Source organism: Cetorhinus maximus, chromosome 26, assembly GCF_964194155.1.
Source record: "Cetorhinus maximus chromosome 26, sCetMax3.hap1.1, whole genome shotgun sequence".
Classification (NCBI taxonomy): domain Eukaryota; kingdom Metazoa; phylum Chordata; class Chondrichthyes; order Lamniformes; family Cetorhinidae; genus Cetorhinus; species Cetorhinus maximus.
In genome coordinates, this window is record NC_135904.1 from 9,278,343 (window position 1) to 9,300,875 (window position 22,533).

At 40.1% G+C, this 22,533-nt stretch overlaps 1 protein-coding gene across 8 annotated transcripts in view; it reads right to left on the minus strand.

Annotated features, from left to right (window-relative positions):
- map2k5 (mitogen-activated protein kinase kinase 5) overlaps window positions 1-22,533 on the minus strand; it is a 265,564-nt gene that overhangs the window by 105,083 nt on the left and 137,948 nt on the right. For 4 of the 8 annotated variants that reach the window (XM_078530076.1, XM_078530079.1, XM_078530074.1 and 1 more), the window contains exons 13-15: window positions 10,407-10,455; window positions 7,032-7,105; window positions 3,644-3,694 (exon numbers count right to left, since the gene is read on the minus strand). In XM_078530076.1, coding sequence (XP_078386202.1) covers window positions 3,644-3,694; window positions 7,032-7,105; window positions 10,407-10,455 — 174 coding nt within the window. The remainder of the gene's footprint in view (window positions 1-3,643; window positions 3,695-7,031; window positions 7,106-10,406; window positions 10,456-22,533) is intronic. The other 4 variants (XM_078530078.1, XM_078530080.1, XM_078530077.1 and 1 more) reach the window with 1 other exon arrangement.

The following is a 22,533-nucleotide window of genomic DNA, read 5'->3' on the forward strand; positions in this document are numbered from 1 at the left end:
TGGTGGTGTTCCCATCTATTTGCTGCCCTTGTCCGTCTAGGTGGTAGTGGTTGTGGATTTGGGAGGTGCTGTCTAAGGAACCTTGGTGAATTCCTGTAGTGCATCTTGTAGATGGTGCACATTGTTGCTACTGTGCATTGGTGGTGGAGGGTGTGAATGTTTGTGGATGTGGTGCTAATCAAGTGTACTGCTTTGCCCAGCTTCTTCAGTGTTGTAGGAGCTGCACTCATCGCAAGTGAGGAGTATTCCATCACACTCCTGGCTTGTGCCTTGTAGATGGTGAGTTATTTGTCACAGCTAGCCTCTGACCTGCTCTTGTAGTCACAGTATTTATATGGATAGTCCAGTTTCTGGTCAATGGTAACCCCCAGGATGTTGATAGTGGGGGATTCAGTGATGGTAATGCCATTGAACATCAAGGGGCGATGGTTGGATTCTTTCTTGTTGGAGATGGTCATTGCCTGACACTTGTGTGGTAAATGTTACTTGCCACTTGCCTGCCCAAGCCTGGATACTGTCCAGGTCTTGCTGCATTTGGACATGGACTACTTCAGGAGTCGCAAACAGTGCTGAATATTGTGCAATCATCAGTGGACATCCCCACTTCTGACCTTATTATGGAAGGAAGGTCATTGATGAAGCAGCTGAAGATGGTTGGGCCTAGGGCACTAGCCTGAGGAACTCCTGCAGTGATGTCCTGCAGCTGAGATGACTCATCTCCAACAACCACAACCATCTTCCTTTGTGCTAGGTATGACTCCAACCAGCGGAGAATTTTCCCCCTGATTTCCACTGACTCCAGTTTTGCTAGGGCTCCTTGATGCCACACTTGGTCAAATGCTGCCTTGATGTCAAGGGCAGTCACCATCACCTCAATTTGGAAGTTCAGCTCTTTTGTCCATGTTTGAACCAAGGTTGTAACGCGGCCAGGAGCTGAATGGCCCTGGCGGAACCCAAACTGGGCATCAGTGAGCAGGTTATTGCTAAGCAAATGCCACTTGATAGCACTGTTGATGACCGCTTCCATTACTTTACTGATGATGAGGAGTAGACTGATGGGGTGGTAATTGGCTGGCTTGGATTTGTCCTGCTTTTTGTGTAGACGACATACCTGGGCAATGTTCCACATAGCCGGGTAGATGTCAGTGTTGTAGCTGTACTGGAACAGCTTTGCTAGGGGTGCGGCATGTTCTGCAGCACAAGTCTTCAGTACCATTGCCGAGCGTTGTCAGGGCCCATAGCCTTTGCAGTATCCAGTGCCTTCAGCCGTTTCTGCATTACGCATGGAGTGAATCGAATTGGCTGAAGATTGGCATCTGTGATGCTGGGGACCTCTGGAGGAGGCCGAGATGGGTCATCCACTTGGTACTTCTGGCTGAAGATTGTTGAAAATGCTTCAGCTTTATGTTTTGCACTGTTGTGCTGGGCTCCTCCATCATTGAGGATGGGGATATTTGTGAAGTCACCTCCTCCAGTGAGTTGTTTAATTGTCCACCACCATTCAAGATTGGATGTGGCAGGACTGCAGAGCTTAGATCTGATCCATTCGTTGTGGGATCACTTAGCTCTGTCCATCACTTGCTGCTTATGCTGTTTGGCATGCAAGTAGTCTTGTTTTATAGCTTCACCAGGTTACACCTCATTTTTAGGTATGCCTGGTGCTGCTCCTGGCGTGCCCTCCTGCGCTCTTCATTGAACCAGGATTGATCCTCTGGCTTGATGGTAATGGTAGAGTGGGGGATATGCCAGGCCATGAGGTTACAGATTGTGTTCGAGTACAATTTTGCTGCTGCTGATGGACCCACAGCACCTTATGAATGCCCAGTCTTGAGTTGCTAGATCTGTTCGAAATCTATCCCATTTAGCATGGTGGTAGTGCCACACAAGATGGAGAGTATCCTCAATGTGAAGGCGGGACTTGGTCTCCACAATAACTGTGCGGTGGTCACTCCTACTGAAACATGGACAGATGCATCTGCAGCAGGCAGGTTGGTGAGTATGTCAAGTATGTTTTTCCCTCTTGTTGGTTCCCTCACCACCTGCTGCAGACGCAGTCTAGCAGCTATGCCATTTAGGACTCAGCCAGCTCAGTCAGTAGTGGTGCTACCGAGCCACTTTTGGTGTTGGATATTGAAGTCCCCCACCAGGAGAACACGCTGCGCCCTTGCCACCCTCAGTGCTTCCTCCAAGTGATGTTCAACATGGCGGAGCACTGATTCATCAGCTGAGAGTGGTACGTGATAATCAGCAGGAGGTTTCCTTCTGTAAGGTACGATTTCGTGAGGATGACTATATCAGGCTGTTCTTTGACAAGTCTGTGAGACAGCTCTCCCAATTCTGGCACTAAATGTTAGTTAGTAAGGAGGACTTTGCAGGGTCGACAGTGCTGCGATTGCCATTGTCGTTTCCGGTGCCAAGGTCGATGCCGAGTGGTCCATCCTGTTTCGTTCCTTTTTTGTGTCTTTGTAGCAGTTTGTTACAACTGAGTCATGCAAGTCATGCTGCAGCTGTATAGAACCTTGGTTAGGCCACACTTGGAATATTGCGTGCAATTTGGTCACCACATTACCAGAAGGATATGGAGGCGTTGGAGAGGATGCAGAGGAGGTTTACCAGGATGCTGCCTGGTCTGGAGGTTTTTAGCTATGAAGAGAGGTTGGAGAAACTCAGATTGTTCTCACTAGAGCGACGGAGATTGAGGGGCGACTTGATAGAAGTTTACAAAATTATGAGTGGCATGGACAGAGTAGATAGTCAGAAGCTTTTTCCCAGGGTGGAAGAGTCAATTACTAGGGGACATAGATTTAAGGTGAGAGGAGAAAACTATAAAGGAGATGTGCGGGGCAAGTTTTTTACACAGAGGGTAGTGAGTGTCTGGAATTCGCTGCCAGAGGAGGTGGTGGAAGCAGGAACGATAGTGGTGTTTAAGAGGCAGCTTGACAAATACATGAATAGGATGGGAATAGAGGGATACGGACCCCGGAAGTGCAAAATGTTTTAGTTGACGGGCAATATGATCGGCGCAGGCTCGGAGGGCCAAAGGGCCTGTTCCTGTGCTGTACTTTTCTTTGAGTGGCTTGCTAGGCCATTTAAGAGTCAACCACTGGAGTGTCCTTCCTAAAGGACATTCGTGAACCAGATGGGTTTTTCCAACAATCGACACTGGGTTCATGGTCATCATTGCACTTTTAATTCCAGATTTTTATTGAATTCAAATTCCACCATCTGCCGTGGCGGGATTCGAACCCGGGTCCCCAGAGCATTACCCTGGGTCTCTGGATTACTAGTCCACTACGCCATCACCTCCCGCTAAATCCTTGTCCCAGTCCTTTGGCAATGAAAATGGTAGAAACACAGTAGATTCCAGATGAATACACACCTGAATTCATCCTGATTCACAAAATCTGGATGCGCACACAATTCTCTACATAGTAGTTATCAGGATCTGACTGCATCCCTTTCTCAGTACATAAATATGGCGATTACATTTTGCTTGTTAAAAGCAGTATACAGAGTTAGAAGAATAAATTTCAACAAAGTATTTTGTGATAGCCTCAAGAAATACAATATTGTCCAATTTATGTTTTGGCAATATTGAGAAAGGTACTATTCACTATGCGACATTAGTAGAAGATTTACTCACCGCCATGTATGCATTTGTTCCCACATACGTTTTGGCTATTGAATTCACCAGCTACAAGAGAAATGGGTTGCGATTTAGGTAAAAATGATCAATAAGACCTTGAAGAGTACTTTCTTCTTCATGTATTTATATCTAAAACAGTGATGTTACATTCATTAAATTTTAGGTTTCTTTGACAAGTAATTATTGGTATTTTATCTTCTTTAATAGAAAGAGTGGGATGGTCTGGATGTAGACAACTTCAACAACAGATTACTTTTAGTAAACATCCCATGGTACTTCAAAGAGAAGAAATTGACACCATGCTGTCACTGAGGAGTTGTAGGATATAACTACGGAATCAGAGAGGTAGGTTTTAAAATGGAGAGAGAATCTTATAAACTGAAAGCTCCAAGGTGAGGACAGCTGAGAGTGCAGTAGCGAACTGGGAGATGTACTACGCTACATAGAGTGGGGTACGTGTAGAAAGTTGGAAGGCAGAATAAGCACTAGAACATAAAATTGGAGGATGTTGCAGGGGTGGAGTTCAGTGAGGTGATATCGAAGCATTTATTGTAACTTCAATGGCATAAATTTTGTTGGAGTGGAGTATTGCGTATGGCCCTTTAGAAATTTTCTTTCACCCTCTGCTTGTAAACCCTTTGCCCCGTAAGTTTCTGGAAGTGCAAGTTGTTAAAGGGACAGTGAGGATAATGGAGCATGAGACCTTAGTAAATGACAACAGGGCTAACAGTTTATCTCATTAACTATTGAGGTTTAAGGATTGAGAAGGGAATTAAATAATAACAGCAGAAGAGAGTGAATTAAAATTAGGTGAACTAAAGTAAAATCAGATACTGAAAGAGGGGAAGAGAAATTGGATTAAGAAAGAGAACCAAGGGTCAGAAAGCAAAATTTTTTTTAAAATTAAAATTTGGAATATTTTAACATTGAACAAAACAAGTTTGTGCAATGTTTGGTTCAGGTAACAATCAGCAGAGGAGATAGGTGGAATCAGGGGCAAGGGTGCAGAGATGACAAAGAGGATGGTTTTGTATAGAAAAGATGTACTCAATCCAAAGGTGTTTGTCCTCTCTGACATTTTGCCACAGACCCCTTTGTGACCCTTGCCATCCATTGTCCAAGATGAAGTGCCCAGTACAATTGAGGAACTCGGCTTTGCTTAAAAAATTAGAAAAGAAAACTGGCACAATCAAACTTAGTGGAGTTAGAAATTTTAACCTAGGCCATATGAATGGCCAATAAATCCTATGATCTGATATTCCAGGCTGCATAGTGCAACAGACATAGCCTTTTCCGAACCATCCATCTCAACCTATTTTTTTAACAAGTCTTCCTACCCCAAAGGTTGCAACTGCAAATGCTGATTTATTAGTTAAAGTCTGTAACATCACATGATTAGCTGCCTGGTGCATCTTGCTGTTCCTAATGAGCTCTAAAAGTTCAAGTAAGTACTTCATTTTTTTTACATCATAGTTTATTCAAACACATGGCTAATACTATGTTCTGGGTATGAATTTTTAGGCAGTCTTGTATGTCATCTTTTCTGAGACTGATTTAAAAATATGGCATCCCTACACAAGGTACTTCCTCTCTGAAATGGCATTTCTGCACTCAGTCAATAAGAGGCCACAACACAATAAAAACAGTTCTAAAAATTCATTCCACTAAAACATGACCACTGAGTAAATCCAACTTGGTAATGCATTTCTGACTTTCAGCTAAGTATCGTCATTGAATAAATTTTGTAGTTAATGGGTTAACATTTCGAGCCAAATCTGAAGAATCATATTCAACTCAAAATGTTAACTCTATTTCTCCCTCCACCTGCTCAGTATTTTCAGTATCTGCTTTTATTGTAACTAATGGGAACTGTTAACACACTTCCTCTAGATCACCGTCAACATCAAGACCCAATTAATCAGATAATAGTCAACAAGTAGAAATGATGGCTACATAGGATCAGAGGCACAGAAACAGGCTGTTTGGCCCAATCAGTCCATGTTGGCATTTATGAGTCTCTTTCTATGTTTTCACATTTAAATCTATCATTGTAACCTTCTATTCCTCTCTTGTATGCTTTTCTAGTTTCCCCTTAAATGCATATCTACTACTCACTTCAACCACTCTCTGTGGTAGCAAGTTCCACATTCTCATCACTCTTTGCATAAAGAAGTTTCTTTTGAATTCCCTAGTGGATTCTTGCTGCCTGTCTTATGTTGATGGCCTCTAGTTATGTTCTTCCCCACAAGAGGAAACATTCTCTCTGCATCCACTCTATCAAAACCTTTCATAATTTTAAAGACTTCTATTAAGTTACCCCTCAGCCTTCCTTTTACTAAGAAAAAACGAGAGCCAGCCTGTCAATCCTTTCCTGATATGTATACCCACTCATTTCACTGGTTTATCAACAGCTAGCGCTCATAGGTTACATATTTCACAATGGCTTGCTTGGAAACCATCAGCATATCAAGGTATTTGGTCAGTAACTTTTGACAAGGGAAAGGCATGAATCCGTACATAGTGCAGTGGAAGTTTGTTAACAAGTTAGACTTTATATCTTGTTGGAAAATAGCACAATCTTTCAATACTTCAGGCACAAGAATTCAAAATGCACAATTTTTCTAAATTTTTAAAATAATAGTGGAATGCAATTATGAAATACATTTCACCAAGAAATAGTCCTTTGACCTTCAATTCAGTATAGCTACAAAATAAACTTATCAGTCCATTATAAAAGCTGCAATCACTTATAACAAAGTGAGTTTTCCGAACATCTAACAGACTGAACAAAATTTTCTGTCACAGGGGACCAGCACACTATCCTGACATGAGCTGTCTGCTTACACACTGACAAAATGGAGAACATAAAATGCACTGGGGAGAATAGACTTTGACAACTTTTAATATACCACTGACCTTCTATTTCTTCAAAATCTTTGACTGAGAAAAAAGGGCGACTGCAATTCAAATCAACACCAAAGCAAGCTCACAGGTCACCACCACAAGTGTCTCAAGGGCCAAAAATGGAAATTAATTAAATTTTGTGCATTGCCTTGTAAATGCCCACCACTATTGTTGATCTCCACATTAATTTTTATTGCAGGCCTCCACAGTTCCCCAGACACAGCATGTGCTCTGCCCTCCCTATTGTCTGGCCAAACATTTCATATCAAATACGCATATCAATGAACTGCTCTATTTTTAAATAGTAATTACAATATCAGCAATTTTTCTGTCATTAAACAATGAACAATCATACTCTGATGAAGGAAAGTCACCCAGAGATTAAATGTGAATAAGTCTCTCCCTCAACAGGGGGCCTCTGTTGTGGATCCATTTGACTTGTGGCCAGGTGATTTGAATAAAGATGCCCCCATGAGCATACCTGGGTGCTCACTCCAAAATCGCACAGCTTGACCTGTCCTCGTGTGTTCACCAGCATATTAGAGGGTTTGACATCTGCAAAGGGACAAAAATAGGACATAGAAACAATCCCTTTTAAAAGCACCTCAGAATTTAATGATTCTGTAATTACAGCTATGACTCAATAATGCAGAGGATGAAAGCAACACAAAGGCTATTAGATTAGAACGACAAGCTTTGCACCTGCTGCACATATTTATAAGGCTCCTGAATAACATGTTTGAGAAAAGAATCTTCAAATAAGCAAGTATTCTCGTTACAACACAACCACTCAATTTTCTAGTATAAAGTAAAAAAAAATTGATCAGTATTGCAAGATAGTTGATAAAACCAAAATGGGTCCACCCTGTGCCATTTAAAAAGATGTACAATTTATTAATGAAATCTCAACAAGCTTTCCTGGAGGCTCTTACCTCTGTTTTGGCAACATACCTCTCCTGCAAGGCATCAGCTCTGCTATTGTTTAACACAGGAGGGAGCTGTCAAATCTGAGTTAAAAACTTTCAACGGAGCTCAATAAGCAAGTGTAACCATTGACCCTTTAAAAAAAGTCAGCTTCATAAATAAACAACTATAAACCTAGCTTATGTTTTTCTGTTGATTGCTTTAAAGCTATTGTTGGAACAATACTGCCAATATTGACATCAAGAACTGGCTCGAAGACAGTTACAAAGCTCAATGGTGTGAGGCAACTGACATCAGCAGAGACACAATCATTAACCCCGGGTGCTTCAATTTCAACTGTGCATGTTAATTCCTCTCTTTCATATGGTGGGGCTGAGGGACTTCTTTAAGCCGATTCCCCTGATGTAACCATCACTCAGCATTCCAACAAAAATATCCGACAACAGAAACAAACAAAAGGATGTTCAAGTTAGGGGAAACCCACTCTTTGCATTTAATTATAAGCAGAAACAATGCTAAACAAGGTCAGTTTTACTACCCAGTGGCTTACTAAGAATTAATTTTAAATTACCAGTTCTTTACCGTCAACATCACAGTAAATAAATTGTTCCAGGCAATGCAGCATAGAGTGTTCCCAAAGCGCAAATGCATTACACTGTGTCTGCGTGTACCTTGTTTCTGTTGTTTGGGAGTAACGGAATAAAGAATAAAACAAGAGTGGGAGTGTGCAGCAACCTTCAACACAACTCAAGGGGGAGTGATGGAATTTTGATAATTTCATAACCTACTACAGCAGTCCTCAGAATTTTGAAATTGTTAGGTGATGCACTCTTAGTAACATATAGACTTGATTTTATTCTTTAGTTGATTCAGATGTTTTATATCTTGCTTTGTTGCTACCGTCAGTTTCTCTGTGACTATCATTATGATGGCACAGAAACTTAACATTTTGGAAAATGACATGAATTTTTAAAAAAATGTGGACCATTCTATAGAACAAAATTTTATCAATTCTTTTTCTTTGGGGGGTGGAAATTAAAGACATAATTCTCCCGGAGTCAAGCAGGCATTGGTTGATTTTCCTAGGCCTCTGCCAAAATCATACAATCATCTGGGAGGCACGCAACAACAGCCAAGGGATGAATTTTCATCCAAGTCTCTCTCCTCGTTTTCTGTGGGAAAAGTCTGGCGCAGTACTTCTCCTCATTACTCTGAAATTAAGCAGTTGAAATGGGAGTCCTAACATGGATATGAAACCTGCATCTTTCACTGCTGAAGTAAACTGTGTGGTGCTCCAATGTGCCACCTGGGTTAAGTAGGTACTTTAGGAATATGTGCCACCATCTGTGTCCAAGTTACATGGAACAAAACAATCAATTGTTATCATTTTGTTTATCTCTGCCTTTGTGTAGATTCTGGTAAAAAGTGACCCTATCAAGGTGATCTCATTGAACAGTAGTAACCCAAATGTTGCCAACTATTTTGGTGATAGTTCTGATATTCCTTCATTGGATTACATGATATGAAAACCAAGGTGTACTCAATAAAATTTGGGAATTTATCAACAAATTCTGAAACACAGTCACTTAAATTTTCACATGAAACTAAAGGACAAGGAAAATTCAAATTGAACAGAATCACTACAAGTAACCTTCTGAAACCAAAAGTTATGGTCCTTCCGCTTGGGCAAGGTATTGGCAAGCTGCTGGCACTGCGGAGTCAGATGGTAGCTTGAGTTATTACCTGCAGGATGGAAAGGGAAGTAGGGCCAGAAGATAAAATTTCACACCACTAACAGTTCTGTTTTCTTTCACTGATGTAAAAGTGTTCTGCACATGTGCGTTTAAGTCATGACACTCATGAAACAATGACAGTAACTCGCTGCCACTGCTGAGATGCCCTATATAACTATGTTTGACTAAGCTATTCCTAGAATTGGATAACTTCATTTCAGTAGGAATTCAATCTTCAATTGATGCTTCCAGTATTCAGCATTTAATTAAAGGGGTGGAAATGACACAAGCACAATGCAGTACAACACAAATATCAACAAGCATGCATTCAAACTCTGAATAAACAGAGAGAATCCAATGCATAAGCTTTCACTAATTAAGCACCTAAAGATGACATTGTGGTTTTCAAAGCTTGTAAATATAGCTGGCGCCAGTTAATGGAGATGTGGTTAACATGGCAGGTTAGATCAATACTGATGGGCTTGGATTAATGGGGATGATCTGATAAATGAGATAAATTCATTCCAACAAAGTGTCCCAATTAATAGGCTTCAACTATGAAATGATGGTTTGAAATAAAGTCTGCACTTAATTGATCTCGGCCAGGGCAGGGGTAGAGTCACTACAAGTCACCACATTTCTCTGGGCAACAGGAAGGAGTTTGGGCAGGTACATACTCCTGATTGCTACACTCTACTGGACATGTGCCAGGTAATGACAGGATCAAGGTAATCTGTAACGTCCTCCATTGTTAGATATCCTATTGGTATTCACTGTCACGATTAACACTTAAATAAAAGCGCCTGGATTAGCCACAGGAAGGCCTTCAGCGCCTACCGAATTGAGTGAGTCAAAAGAGGACAGGATTGGACAGAAGAGAAAAGATTTGTACAGAAACAACTTAACCTCTCACACAGTCACTAAATTCCATTATGGAAACTCCCGAATACAAACGTGAGCAACTGTGTCAAAAAATACCATGATCTAATCTTGCATATAGCTCTCTACAATATATCCAAATAAAGTTCTATTTTTCTATGTTGCTGACATCAGTTTCTTTTGCCACTCTGGTAAGATAAAACCCTAATTTTGCATTAGTCCATTCACCAAATGAATTATTTTAGCCTGCTTGAAGGTTTGAGATTTAAAGAAAAACAAATCATCATTTCTAAAAAGGCTTAACAAAGTGTATTACACACCTCGGTGCAAAATCTTTAGGCTCCACAGGTAGGTAAGGCCTTTCACAACCTGTAAGATTAAATAAGGAAGAAACACAGTATGGTTATTTCAACTTTTCTTTAGAATCTGTTACATTCATGCCATACAAATGCCTAGCAATGACCATCTCCAACAAGAGAGAGTCTAACTATTTCACCTTGAAACTCAATGACACTGACATCATCAAATCCTCATCATCAACATTTTGGGGGTCACCATTGAGCAGAAACTTAACTGGACCAATTACATGAATACTGTGGCTACAAGGGCAGGTCAGAGATTGGGTATCCTGCAGCAAGTGACACTTCTGACCGCCCAAAGCCTTTCCACCATCTACAGGCACAAGTCAGAGTGTGATGGAATACTCTGCGCTTGCCTGGATGGTGCAGCTCCAATAACACTCAAGAAGCTTGACACCATTCAAGACAAAGCAGCCCACTTGATTGGCACCCTGTTCACCATCTCTACAGCATTATGGCTGTTGTGTACCACTTACAAGGTGCGCTGCAGCAATTTTTCAAGGCTTCTTTGTCAGCATTTCCCAAATCCATGCCCTCTACCGCCAGGAAGGACAAGGGCAGCAGGCACATGAAAACACCTGCAAGTCACACACGTTCTGACTTGGAAATATGTCGGCGCCTCTTTATTGCTGTTTGCCAGCAATGCCCACATCCCATGAATGAATTTCAAAAAATCTTGAAAGTTAATGATCTAAAATTGTGCATTACTGCCAGAAAATGCTGAACTGTTTCAGTCATATGATGATATAATAAAATATTCTGTACCATAAAATCTGTGTTGAAACAAAAATTTCCAAAAACAATGGACTACATACGCTGAATATCCTTCAGGTTATCATTCAGAAACAATTATGGCTATTCTCCAACAGTTATAATCTGAGCCTGATGAAACTACAAATGAGTGAAAAGCCCAAATAACCACCAAGAGTGAGTATCACCATTGGCTAATACTCTTCTCAAACTGTAGATCAATTACACCTGTTAATGTAGAATTTATGCTTTCTATGTCATATAGCAAATCCTAGATTTCTGAAACTGAACGTTTCCTAGTTTCTCCCAAAATTCTAAATTCAAACCTGTTGAATTCTTTCCCTAAATCCAGAGCAAGAGAATAGAGAGCTGATAAGGTTATGATAAGACTCTACAAAACCTATCCGGTTACCACTACAAGAAAGGAGCATTTTCAGTCTTTGATGTTCCAGATTGAAAATAAATTCCAAGTTTGTACCTTCAACTAGAAAGTAATGTACCATCTCTTCATATGTCAACAGCTCATGCTGAACCTCCAGCTTATTCATGTGACCTACAACTAGGTAGCCTCTAGTATATTTTTCCTGTTGGGTATGCATGACAAATAAAGCATAATACCATCCATTTTTCTCCAGAAGTCTTTAAATATAATTTTCAAAAAGGCTGTTGTAATTTAGTTTTCTGGACACTTTAGATTGGAAAGAAGGGTTTCTAGAAAGACAGTTGCCCTCACGGCTGGTGAAGTCCATTACAGTGTCACTGTATCAATATTTCAATGACATTCAAGGTAAACATACCAAACCTGGGTCTGTGTGCCAAAACCCAAGAGACTTCTTCTTTGGAATGTTCTTGGCTGGTTGTATTTTGATTAATTCAGACCCTGCTGAATAAACAGGAACTATATACAGCCAGCACGGCATGTGATTTGACACATTCTTTGAGTGTTAACCAACGTTTAATTCATGTTGGTTAAAACAAGCTTGGCCTAGCACCAGAATCTAGTGAGGTAGTGCATGACATTGCTTGGCCTTCTGTACTACAGGTGGAGCTGAAGCATGCAAATTGTGCTTATGTTTTACACACCTAGTCTCTGGTGTTTTAGAAACAACAATTTCTCCTAAATTGAAGTTTAAATATAAATTATAAAAAGTAACAACCATCTCTTAATCCATCTTTCATTTAAAGGAACATTCCAGGAATAGATAACAAAAATTGTGTGGTCAGCTTAAACCAAAAACAAAATTCTTGAAATAATTTAACTGCAATTTTTCACCAATGACAAATCAAGTTAAATTGCACAATACTTCGTTATAATCATTGTTACAGAACATCATGTTGCACACAATGTGATATAACGAAAATTTACAACTTGATAGCCCTTTTCAAATGGGTATCAGTCAAGGTTTTTTTTTAATAAACCAGGACAATTAGAACCTAATTGTTGCTACTCAGAGAAACTTGTCCCTGAATGTTTTTCTTTCTAATTGGATGGAAGGCTGGGGAGTTTTGAAGGATGGGCAAGCTCAGGCAAGGAAGTAGGTGGGAAGGGCAGTTGGTGGGTATATTTTAAGTTATATTAAAATAAAACTTACTTGGAGCAGAAAATAAAAGTTCCATACGTTAACGGCTTACCTGAACCTGGAGTACTAGTCCAGTGACTATACCACTATGCCACCGCCTCCCCATCACTGAGTGGAATTGATTTAGAAGAGAAGGCTGGGAGGTGGTGACTTGAAAGAACAGCAGCACACTCTAGTGTTGGGAGGACTAAAAGTATAATGGTAATTATACATTCCTTACCATTAAAAGTAATACTCATGGGTGTGAAAAACAGGAAGTACACTCTGAGCTTAAGCTCAAGTGCTGGAGACATTTCTTTCACACTTGGTCCCCCAAGTCACATGAAGTGTTCTGAATTTTTCACATGACGCAGGAATTGCATGTAACAGGTCTCGGCTGCTCATTCATGATCTAAAAAAAAATTCTATTTCCTCTTTTAGAATCTAGTTAGTACCTTGTTTAAACTATTAATTTATTTAACTCCTCTAGACATGCTTTGTGCCAATTCTTTTATTATTAATTCACTCATCGTTATACTCACCCTGGTTAAAACTTTTAATTTTCTGGCTCCTTGTTTAAAGCAGCGTTTAGAGAGAGAGAGAAAAATACTCCAGCCAATTCACTTCGCTGTTTTCCATTGACATCAGACTTTGGTTTTCTTTTTCTTTTCCTCAAACCAGGTCCATCTGCTCCCTAACACATTCTTTCCCCCACTGGTCTCAGCTCTCACTCCTGGTCTTGGGCCTCCTCTGCTGCCTATGTATGCTCGCCAGTCTTGCTGAGTTCTCGCTTCAGGTCTTGGGACTCCTCTGCCATTGCTCTATTTACCTCCGCCAGTTTCATTCAGCTCTCGCTCCAGGTGCAATATTCTTAAAAGATCACCAGACAATCTTCTGTGACATTGTATGCAAGGAATCAAGATTATAATTGAATAGCAAAACTACGCAATTTGGGAATCAGAAGAGTTACTCTGCAGCATGGGTTGAAAAAATGGAAGATGCAAAACTGAAGGGCTACAGTGCCACCACTGGAGGAGGGTGTAACTGCATAGCAGTTTCCATGAAAAATGTGAACATATTGTACATAATGGGGAAAACGTCAATGATGTGTGACAAAGTGTGACACCAGAAAGTAACATTTCTGGCAGGGAGTGCAAGAAAACAAGACTTTCAATTTCTCAGGCAGTATAGCATTTCCACAATAGTATAAATCACAACTACTCAATAAATGTAGACAGATTAAGGAATAATATGTAACAGAATGCCTGCTATATTTTGTAGATTATTCAAAATACTTGGTGCAAAACATTTTTAAATAGTAATCATCTGATGTTGACTTTTGGGCACTTTGAGTTGTGTTAAATTGAAATGGTTATCTTCGGCTATTTATTGAAACCAAAAGCTCTGTGCCATTTTCTCAGGGTAAATAAAGTTGGCAGGATGTTACCAAGTAAGATCATTGAAGCAGATAGTATAAACTGGTTCAAGAGGGAATGAATAACATTCTGAACAAAGAAGTGATGGAATGATATAGCAAGAAGATGGATAATTCTGTTTGATCAAAAGGTCTGTTGGGGCTAATGGCCTTTTTCATGTTCTTAAAAAATATTTTGTTCTTTTTAAACTCCACAATTCAAATACATAATCCCACAACAATTCAACAGAATAAATAATTATATACATAATTATAATTTTGTTTGGATCCACTAGGTTAAGAGAGCACAATAGAATTGATGGATTCCCACAACTATTCCATGTTAATATAATAGCCACATGCTAATTAGGAAGGGTGCGTAGACATGGATGCTGAATCAACATGCCTTGGAGCACCATTTTAAAATTCTATTGAACTGTGCGAAGCAAGCAAATATTTAAAAGCACAATTAAATGGGTTTCCACCATACATTAACATGTGTGTACTGAAATTCTACCTAGGTATCAGCAGAAAACAAGCTGCAACTCTAATATTGCACCCATTTTTCCAATTAACGAAGACAAAAGCAGGATCCATTGTACTCAAGTTTTTAAAGGAGTTCATCTTAGTTTCTCAAAAAAGATGTGAGAGTGGCTGAGGCTGACATCACTGCATATAAAAGTTGGGGCCATGGTATTGATATGCCTTATGGTGACTGTGGTCTCCTTGAACTCATTTCAAACACCTTGGGAGTTGGAGAGGAATTCCCAAAATTCTTCCTTGCTATTTTGTTTTCTTAATGCGTTTTCTGGCCTGTCCCAGGAGATTACATGGCTGCTGGTGGAAGTATTAGGGATAATGATGTCTAATTGCAATATGATTCAATGGTCAGGGCTCAATGAACCAATTGGTCTGTTTCTCTCTGTCATTTTTGTATTTCATATGTATATGCCCATGACATTAAACAGCTCTGTTTCCATGAAGTTAATTTCTGCATTCCTTTGTGCTGCATTGTGGCAATTGGAGTGGAGGTGCTGGGCAGATTGTGCTAAAGTACAGCAAAAAAACCATATTAATTCAAATTTTCCCAATGTTGACATTTATTAACAAGTTCCCAAAGCATAACACAGTGCTCAGTACAATGATAGAATTGCATTTTTAAGGATCAATTTGTAATATTTCCTGGTGCTCCAGGTTGTGTAAAATAAACAGAAAGAGCAAGTGAATGAAAATTGTGAAAATTAAGGTACATAGTAAACCATTCCAAAACTACAGGGGTCTAAAACCAAAGTTCCCTCTGGATAAGTACCCTGAACCTGTGGACCTTGAAATAATGAAAGTATTTTTAATATTGCATCATGGAGAAATTCATAACCACTCAGCAACAAGGATTAATATTCCCTTCCTTTTAATCCCCTGATCACTAAAACTAAATTCTAGTAATTTTCATCTCCAATGCACCACCCCCTCCCCCCCCAGCTCCTTTTACAGAATCAAATATCTACAATGCTTAAGTCAGGCGATTTATTGTAACAGGTGATTTACTGTTCAAATATGCTCAGAAACTAGTATTTCCACTTTCAAGACTTCTTTACATACTGTTGCGAAAGTATGATAATTTTCATGGTATTATTCTGGTTTGTTATAAAGTAGGTTTATGGGTGGGAGTGTAGATGGTTCTGTCTGTGTGATTTAATTACATTTGAAGGCAGGTAGGCTGCAAGCTTGAAATTATCAAAAGAAGTTCAATTTAGGAATGTATTTGAAATGCTAATCAGTAAACATGGATGCTGTCTTAGCATTTAAGGTGTGAAGGGAATTTGCATTTTTAGATAAGTGAAGGGATTGTATGGATTTCAAAGAGATGTTGCTCTGTTTACAACTAGCCACATAAGCAAGGCTAAGCAGTGTGTTTATTTTTCCCAAAGGTTACTGATAATATTGGCAACATGTAAGTTTTTATATTATGGGAAAGGTACAGTTCCAAAGGCATATGGAACAATGGAATTTACATATTAATGAGAGAGAAACATATATAAAGGACAATGAAAGGCTATGCTGGGGCCATGCATGATCCAACAGGAGTGTGTAAAATGAACTTTAAGAAGCCTCCAGCCACTTGTGCATAAGTTGTTGTGTCTAGTAACTAAAATTGGAGAAAACCATTTGGAATTCCACTTCCAAGTGGGTACTGTGTTAACTTGCTGGACTTTTTAAACTCTAAAATCTATCTTGGACTGTTGCCTTAAAGGGGGTGTGTAACTGGGAGTCAGGTTAATTAGGAATTTTAGGATTTGTTACAGTATTAAGTAATTGCAGTCTTATGTATGTGCTTTAAATCTTTTCTTTTGTTAATAATTTTTTAATTTAATTTTTAAAATCTCTAAAGGTCTTAGTGGACTCATTACTTCTGAATTCAGTGCACACATCTTCTTGTAATAAATACACATTGCAAAACTATTGTGATAGTGTGGCCAAGTTTCCCTTGTGGAACAAGAACAAAAATACCTGGAAAAACTCAGCAGGTCTGACAGCATCTGCGGAGAGGAATACAGTTGACGTTTCGAGTCTGTATGACCCTTCATCAGAACTAAGGCATACAGAAATGAGATGAAATGTAAGCTGGTAGAGGGGGGTGGGACAGGAAGAGCTCGATAGGGGACCAGTGATAGGTGGAGGCCAAAAAGAGACTGCCAAAGATGTCAAGACAAAAGGACAAAGGGGTGTTGACGTTGGTGATATTATCTAAAGGATGTGCTAATGGAGACATTAAGGGCTAAGAGGTGGAGATGAAACAATAGATCGAAATAAATTTAAAAATAGGAGGGGAAAGAAAAATATATATTTGTAAAAAAATTATAAATTATTGGAAAAGGGGGGATCGGAAAGGGGGGAGGGGACGGAGGAGAGAGTTCATGATCTGAAATTGTTGAACTCAATATTAAGTCCGGAAGACTGTAAAGTGCTTAGTCGGAAGATGAGGTGCTGTTCCTCCAGTTTGTGTTGAGCTTCACTGCAACATTGCAGCAGGCCAAGGACGGACATGTGGGCATGAGAGCAGGGTGGTGTGTTGAAATGGCAAGCGACAGGGAGGTCTGGGTCATGCTTGCATACAGACCAAAGGTGTTCCGCAAAGCGGTCACCCAGTCTGCGTTTGGTCTCTCCAATGTAGAGGAGACTGCATTGGGAGCAGCGAATGCAGTAGACTAAATTGAGGGAAGTGCAAGTGAAGCGCTGCTTCACTTGAAAGGAGTGTTTGGGCCCTTGGATCGTGAGGAGGGGGGAAGTAAAGGGGCAGGTGTTGCACCTTCTGCGGTTGCATGGGAAGGTGCCTTGGGAGGGGGTTGAGGTGTAGGGAGTGATGGAGGAGTGGACCAGGGTGTCCCGGAACGAACGATCCTTGCGGAAAGCTGCCAGGGGAGGTGAAGGGAAGATGTGTTTGGTGGTGGCATCGTGCTGGAGTCGGCAGAAATGCCGGAGGATGATCCTTTGAACGCAGAGGCTGGTGGGGTGAAAAGTGAGGACAAAGGGGACCCTATCATGGTTCTGGGAGGGAGAGGAAGGAGTGAGGGCAGATGCGCGGGAGATGGGCCGGACGCGGTTGAGGGCCCTGCAAATCACCATGGGTGGAAAACCTTGGTTAAGGAAGAAGGAAGACATGTCAGAGGAACTGTTTTTGAAAGTGGCATCATCAGAACAGATGCAACAGAAGCAAAGGAACTGAGAGAATGGGATGGAGTCGTTACAGGAAGCAGGGTGTGAAGAGCTGTAGTCAAGGTAGCTGTGGGAGTCGGTAGGCTTGTAATGAATATTGGTGGACAGTCTATCACCAGAAATTGAGACTGAGAGGTCAAGGAAGGGAACGGGTTTGTCAGTGATGGATCACGTGAAAATGATGGAGGGGTGGAAATTGGAAGCAAAATTAATAAATTTTTCTAGATCCAGACGAGAGCATGAAGCGGCACTGAAGCAGTCATCGATGGACCGGAGAAAGAGCTGTGGGAGGGGGCCTAGTAGGGCTGGAACAAGGAATGTTCCACATACCCCATAAAGAGACAGGCTTAACTGGGGCCCAGGCAGCTACCCATAGCCATACCTTTTATTTGGAGGAAGCGAGACGAGTTTAAGGAGAAATTGTTCAGTGAGAGAACAAGTTCAGCCTTGTGGATTTGGTTGCCTGGCACACATCATCTGCTGTCATAACAAAATTGGGGGTTCTTTGTGGGATATTTGAAACTCCTTGATTGGTCTGGAGTTGGTGAATCTTAAAGCTACAAATACGAGAAGCACATTGGACTCAGGAGTTTGTGTGAAGGATTTTAAAGTGGTGAGACTGCAAAAATGGCTTTATCCATGGCTAAAACTTTATTGGGAGTAGAAGATGTAACAGATTGGGTTACAAAAAGTATCTAAGGGTAAATTAACAGAATTGTCAGATAATTCACAGTTGAGGTTAACAGTAGGGGCAAAGAAAATAGGCATAGTTGAAGGGATAGCACAGGATTTGAAGTTGGAAAGGATACCTGAAACTAGTGAGTCACAGCTGGAGGTAGTGAAACTTCCCAATTACAAATGAAAAGCTTGAACATGAACAAGCAATGTAAATGAAAAAACTTGAAATAGAGGCAAAAGAGAAAGAAAAGGAGAGAGAAAGGGTATTCCAAAGGGAGTAAGCAAAAAGGAAGGAAAGAAAACAGAAAAGGGAACTGGAGTAATTAGCAAAGGAGGAAAGAGAAAAGGAGGGAGAGAGAATATCAGCTTAAAAAGCTAGAAGTTAAAAAAGATATCTCAGATACTGAGGAAGGTTCTGATGTGGAAATAACCACTTCCAGTCTAAAGCCCAGTGGGGAGGTACATTTGTACAAGCTCTTCCAAAGTTTTAAGAAAGGGATGCAGAGCCATTCTTTATTTTGTTTGAGAAGATAGCTAAGCAGAAGAAATGGCCACAAGACATCTGGACATTGCTTTTCCAGTCTAGGTTAGTGGAAAGAGCTCATGAGGTTTATGCTTCACTGTCAGAAGTAGTATCGTGGATTATGATGCAGTATAAAAGGCTATTTTAAGTGCATATGAGTTAGTTCCGGAGGCATACAGACAGAAATTTAGGAATATAAGGAAACAGCCTAGGCAAGCTTATATTAATATATAATATGTTTTACAGGAAAAACCAGTGGTTTGTGTGCAGGTAAAGCAGGAAGAATCAGTGCTAGGTAAAGAAGTGGGAATGTGTTTATAATTTACCCAAGGGAGTTCTGAAGGGCAGGTTGCAGAAATGTTTAAAGGTTTTGCATGTGAAGGGGAAGTCTTTCCATGTATACAGGGTGGAGCAGGTAAAGATATTTAAATTTTAAGTGACACAGTGGCTATTAGTAAAACCTTAATATTATGGGATAGTGATATTTGTCGAAAGGGAGTATTGCAGGAAAAGGTGATAATAAGTGGGGTTTATGGAGATGCTAAACCTATACGATCGTGGAAGGTAAATTTAAAGAGTAAGTGGAAAACAGGTGAGGTTATTGTTGGAGTAGTGGGAAAATTGCCCATTCCAGGGGTTCAATTTATTTTAGGTAATGACATAGCTGGGTCACAGGTGTGGGTAATGCATACCGTAGTAAAGCAGCCTGTGAAGGTGCATTCAACAGAGGTGTTGCAGAAAGAGCATCCTGGATTGTTTCCAGATTGTGTAGTAATGAGATCACAAACTCACAGGCTGAAACAGGAAGAGGAGAAATTAATAGGCAGAGGAAAGATGCTGAAGTTTGATTAGCTGATACTATACTTGATAAGATTGTTCAGGGAGAGAGAAGGGAGGAGAACAAAGCTGAAGTGTTTAGCTCAAGGAAGTTGGTAGAGTTACAACAAAATGATCCACAAATAAAGCAGTTATATCAGGCAGCTTACTCATAAACAGAGGCAGAATGTATTCCAGAATGTTATTACCTTAAAGTTAATGTGTTAATGAGGAAGTGGAGGCTGTATCTGGTTTCAGCAGATGAAAAATAGATGGAAGTGCGTCAGATAGTTATACCATCTGGATACAGAAATGAGATACTGAGGGTAGCTCATGAAATTCCAATAGGGGAACACTTAGGAATTAGGAAGACTCAGGCGAAGATACAAAAACATTTCTATTGGCCTGGATTGCATAAAGATGTAGTTAAATTCTGTAGAACATGTAACACATGTCGTGTGACAGAGAAATCACAAGCAGTGATTAAACCAGCACCTTTAATTCCAATTGAAGCATTTGAGGAACCTTTTACTAGGGTCTTGACTGATTGTGTAGGACCCCTGCCTAAGACTAAAAGTGGAAATCAGTACCTACTGACAATAATGGATGTGTCTACAAGGTTTTGGAAGCGATACCTTTGCGAAATATTACAGCAAAGAGAGTTGTGGAAATTCTTATTTTAAATTCTAAATTTTTTTTTACAAGATATGGTTTGCCAAAAGAAATACAATTGGATCAGGGTTCAAATTTCATGTCACTGCTGTTTAATTAAGTAATGAACAGCTTGGGGTTCAAACAGTTTAAGTCAACAGCTTACCATCCGGAATCACAAGGTGCTTTGGAAAGATGGCATCAAACTTTAAAAACCATGATGAGAGCTTATAGTCAATACTATCCACAGGATTGAGATAGGGGAATTCCATTCTTGTTATTTGCTATTAGGGGTGCTCCTAATGCATCAACAGGATTTAATCCTTTTGAATTCGTCTATGGTCACGAGGTAAGGGGACCACTGAAGTTGATTCAGGAGAAACTGGTGGGTCAAAGTTCGGAAATTACTCTCCTGGATTATGTGACAAACCTCAGAGAAAGATTGAACAAAGCATGTGAGTTAGCTAGGGAACATTTAAAGATATCACAGCAGGTGATGAAAGCAAAGCAGATAAGAGGTTCAAAGCTCGTAGTTTTCTTGCTGGGCAAAAAGTGTTAGTTTTGTTACCAGTGCTGGATGAATCATTAAAGGCAAGGTTTAGCGGGCCTTACGGGATTTAGAAGAAGCTGAGTGAAGTAAATGATTTAATAAATATTTAGTATAGAAGAAGCAGAGGATGTGTCATGTAAATATGCTTAAAAAGTACTTTGATAGGGAAGATGAAGAGAAAGAGGTAGAAATGAAGGATTCTGAAATTGATTTTCCTCTAATCAAATTGGATAATGAGGGGGTTCTTAAAAATTTTAATGTAATATTGAGTTATCTTCCAGACAAGTGTCAAAGTGATTTGGAGAAGCTTTTGCAATCACACAAAGCTATTTGTGGGGATAAGCTGGGGAGGACAAATTTAGCTATACATGATTTAAGTGTAGAAGATTCAGCTTCAATAAGGCAACATCCTTATAAAGTCCAGCAAAATTATCACAAGTACAGAAAGAAATTAAATTCATGCTTCAAAATGACATCATTGAATCTAGTTGCAGTAAATGGAGTTCACCTATTATGATGGTACCAAAACCGGACGGAACACAAAGACTGTGTGTGGATTATCGAAAATGAATGCAGTGACAAAAGCGGATTCATATCCTATACCATGGTTGGAAGATGGCATTGAGAAAGTGGGACAATCAAAGTTTATCACAAAGATTGACTTGCTGAGAGGATATTGGCAAGTACAGTTATCGGAGAGAGCAAAGGAGATATCGGCTTTTGTGACGCCAGATGGACTATATCAATTTAAAGTTAAGTCATTTGGTATGAGAAATGCACCAGCAACATTTCAAAGACTGACAAAGTAATTTCAGGGCTGGGCAATTTTGCTATTTATATTGACGACTTGATTGTTTTCAGTCAAACGTGGGAGGAGCATTTACAACATCTGGAAGAGCTGTTTAATTGACTGCAAGAAGCTCATTTGGTGATGAACTTGGCTCAGAGTGAGTTTGTAAAAGCAGAAGTTACATATCTCGGCCATACCATTAGACATGGTAAGGTGGCTCTGAGAGATGCAAAAGTCAAAGCCATCATGAATTTCCCTGTGCCTGCAACAAAATGAGAAATTTTGAGATTTCTGGGCATGAGTTGGTTTTACCGGAAGTTTATACCAAACTTTAGCAGTGTGGTTGCTCCATTGAATGAACTATTAAAAAGCAACAAGAAGTTTCAATGGACACTGGAGTGTCAGAAGGCATTTGACAGCTTAAAAACTGTATTGATTACGACACCAGTTTTAGCAGTACCTAATTATGCCAAACAATTTAGGTTGGCCATTGACACAAGTGATGTAGGCATTGGTGCTGCACTGTTGCAGGAAGGTGAAACCAGAATTGAGAAACCGATAGGGTATTTTTCGCGAAAGCTGAATGTACAACAGAGAAGATATTCAATGATCGAAAAGGAGACTCCGGGTCTGGTTTTAGCAT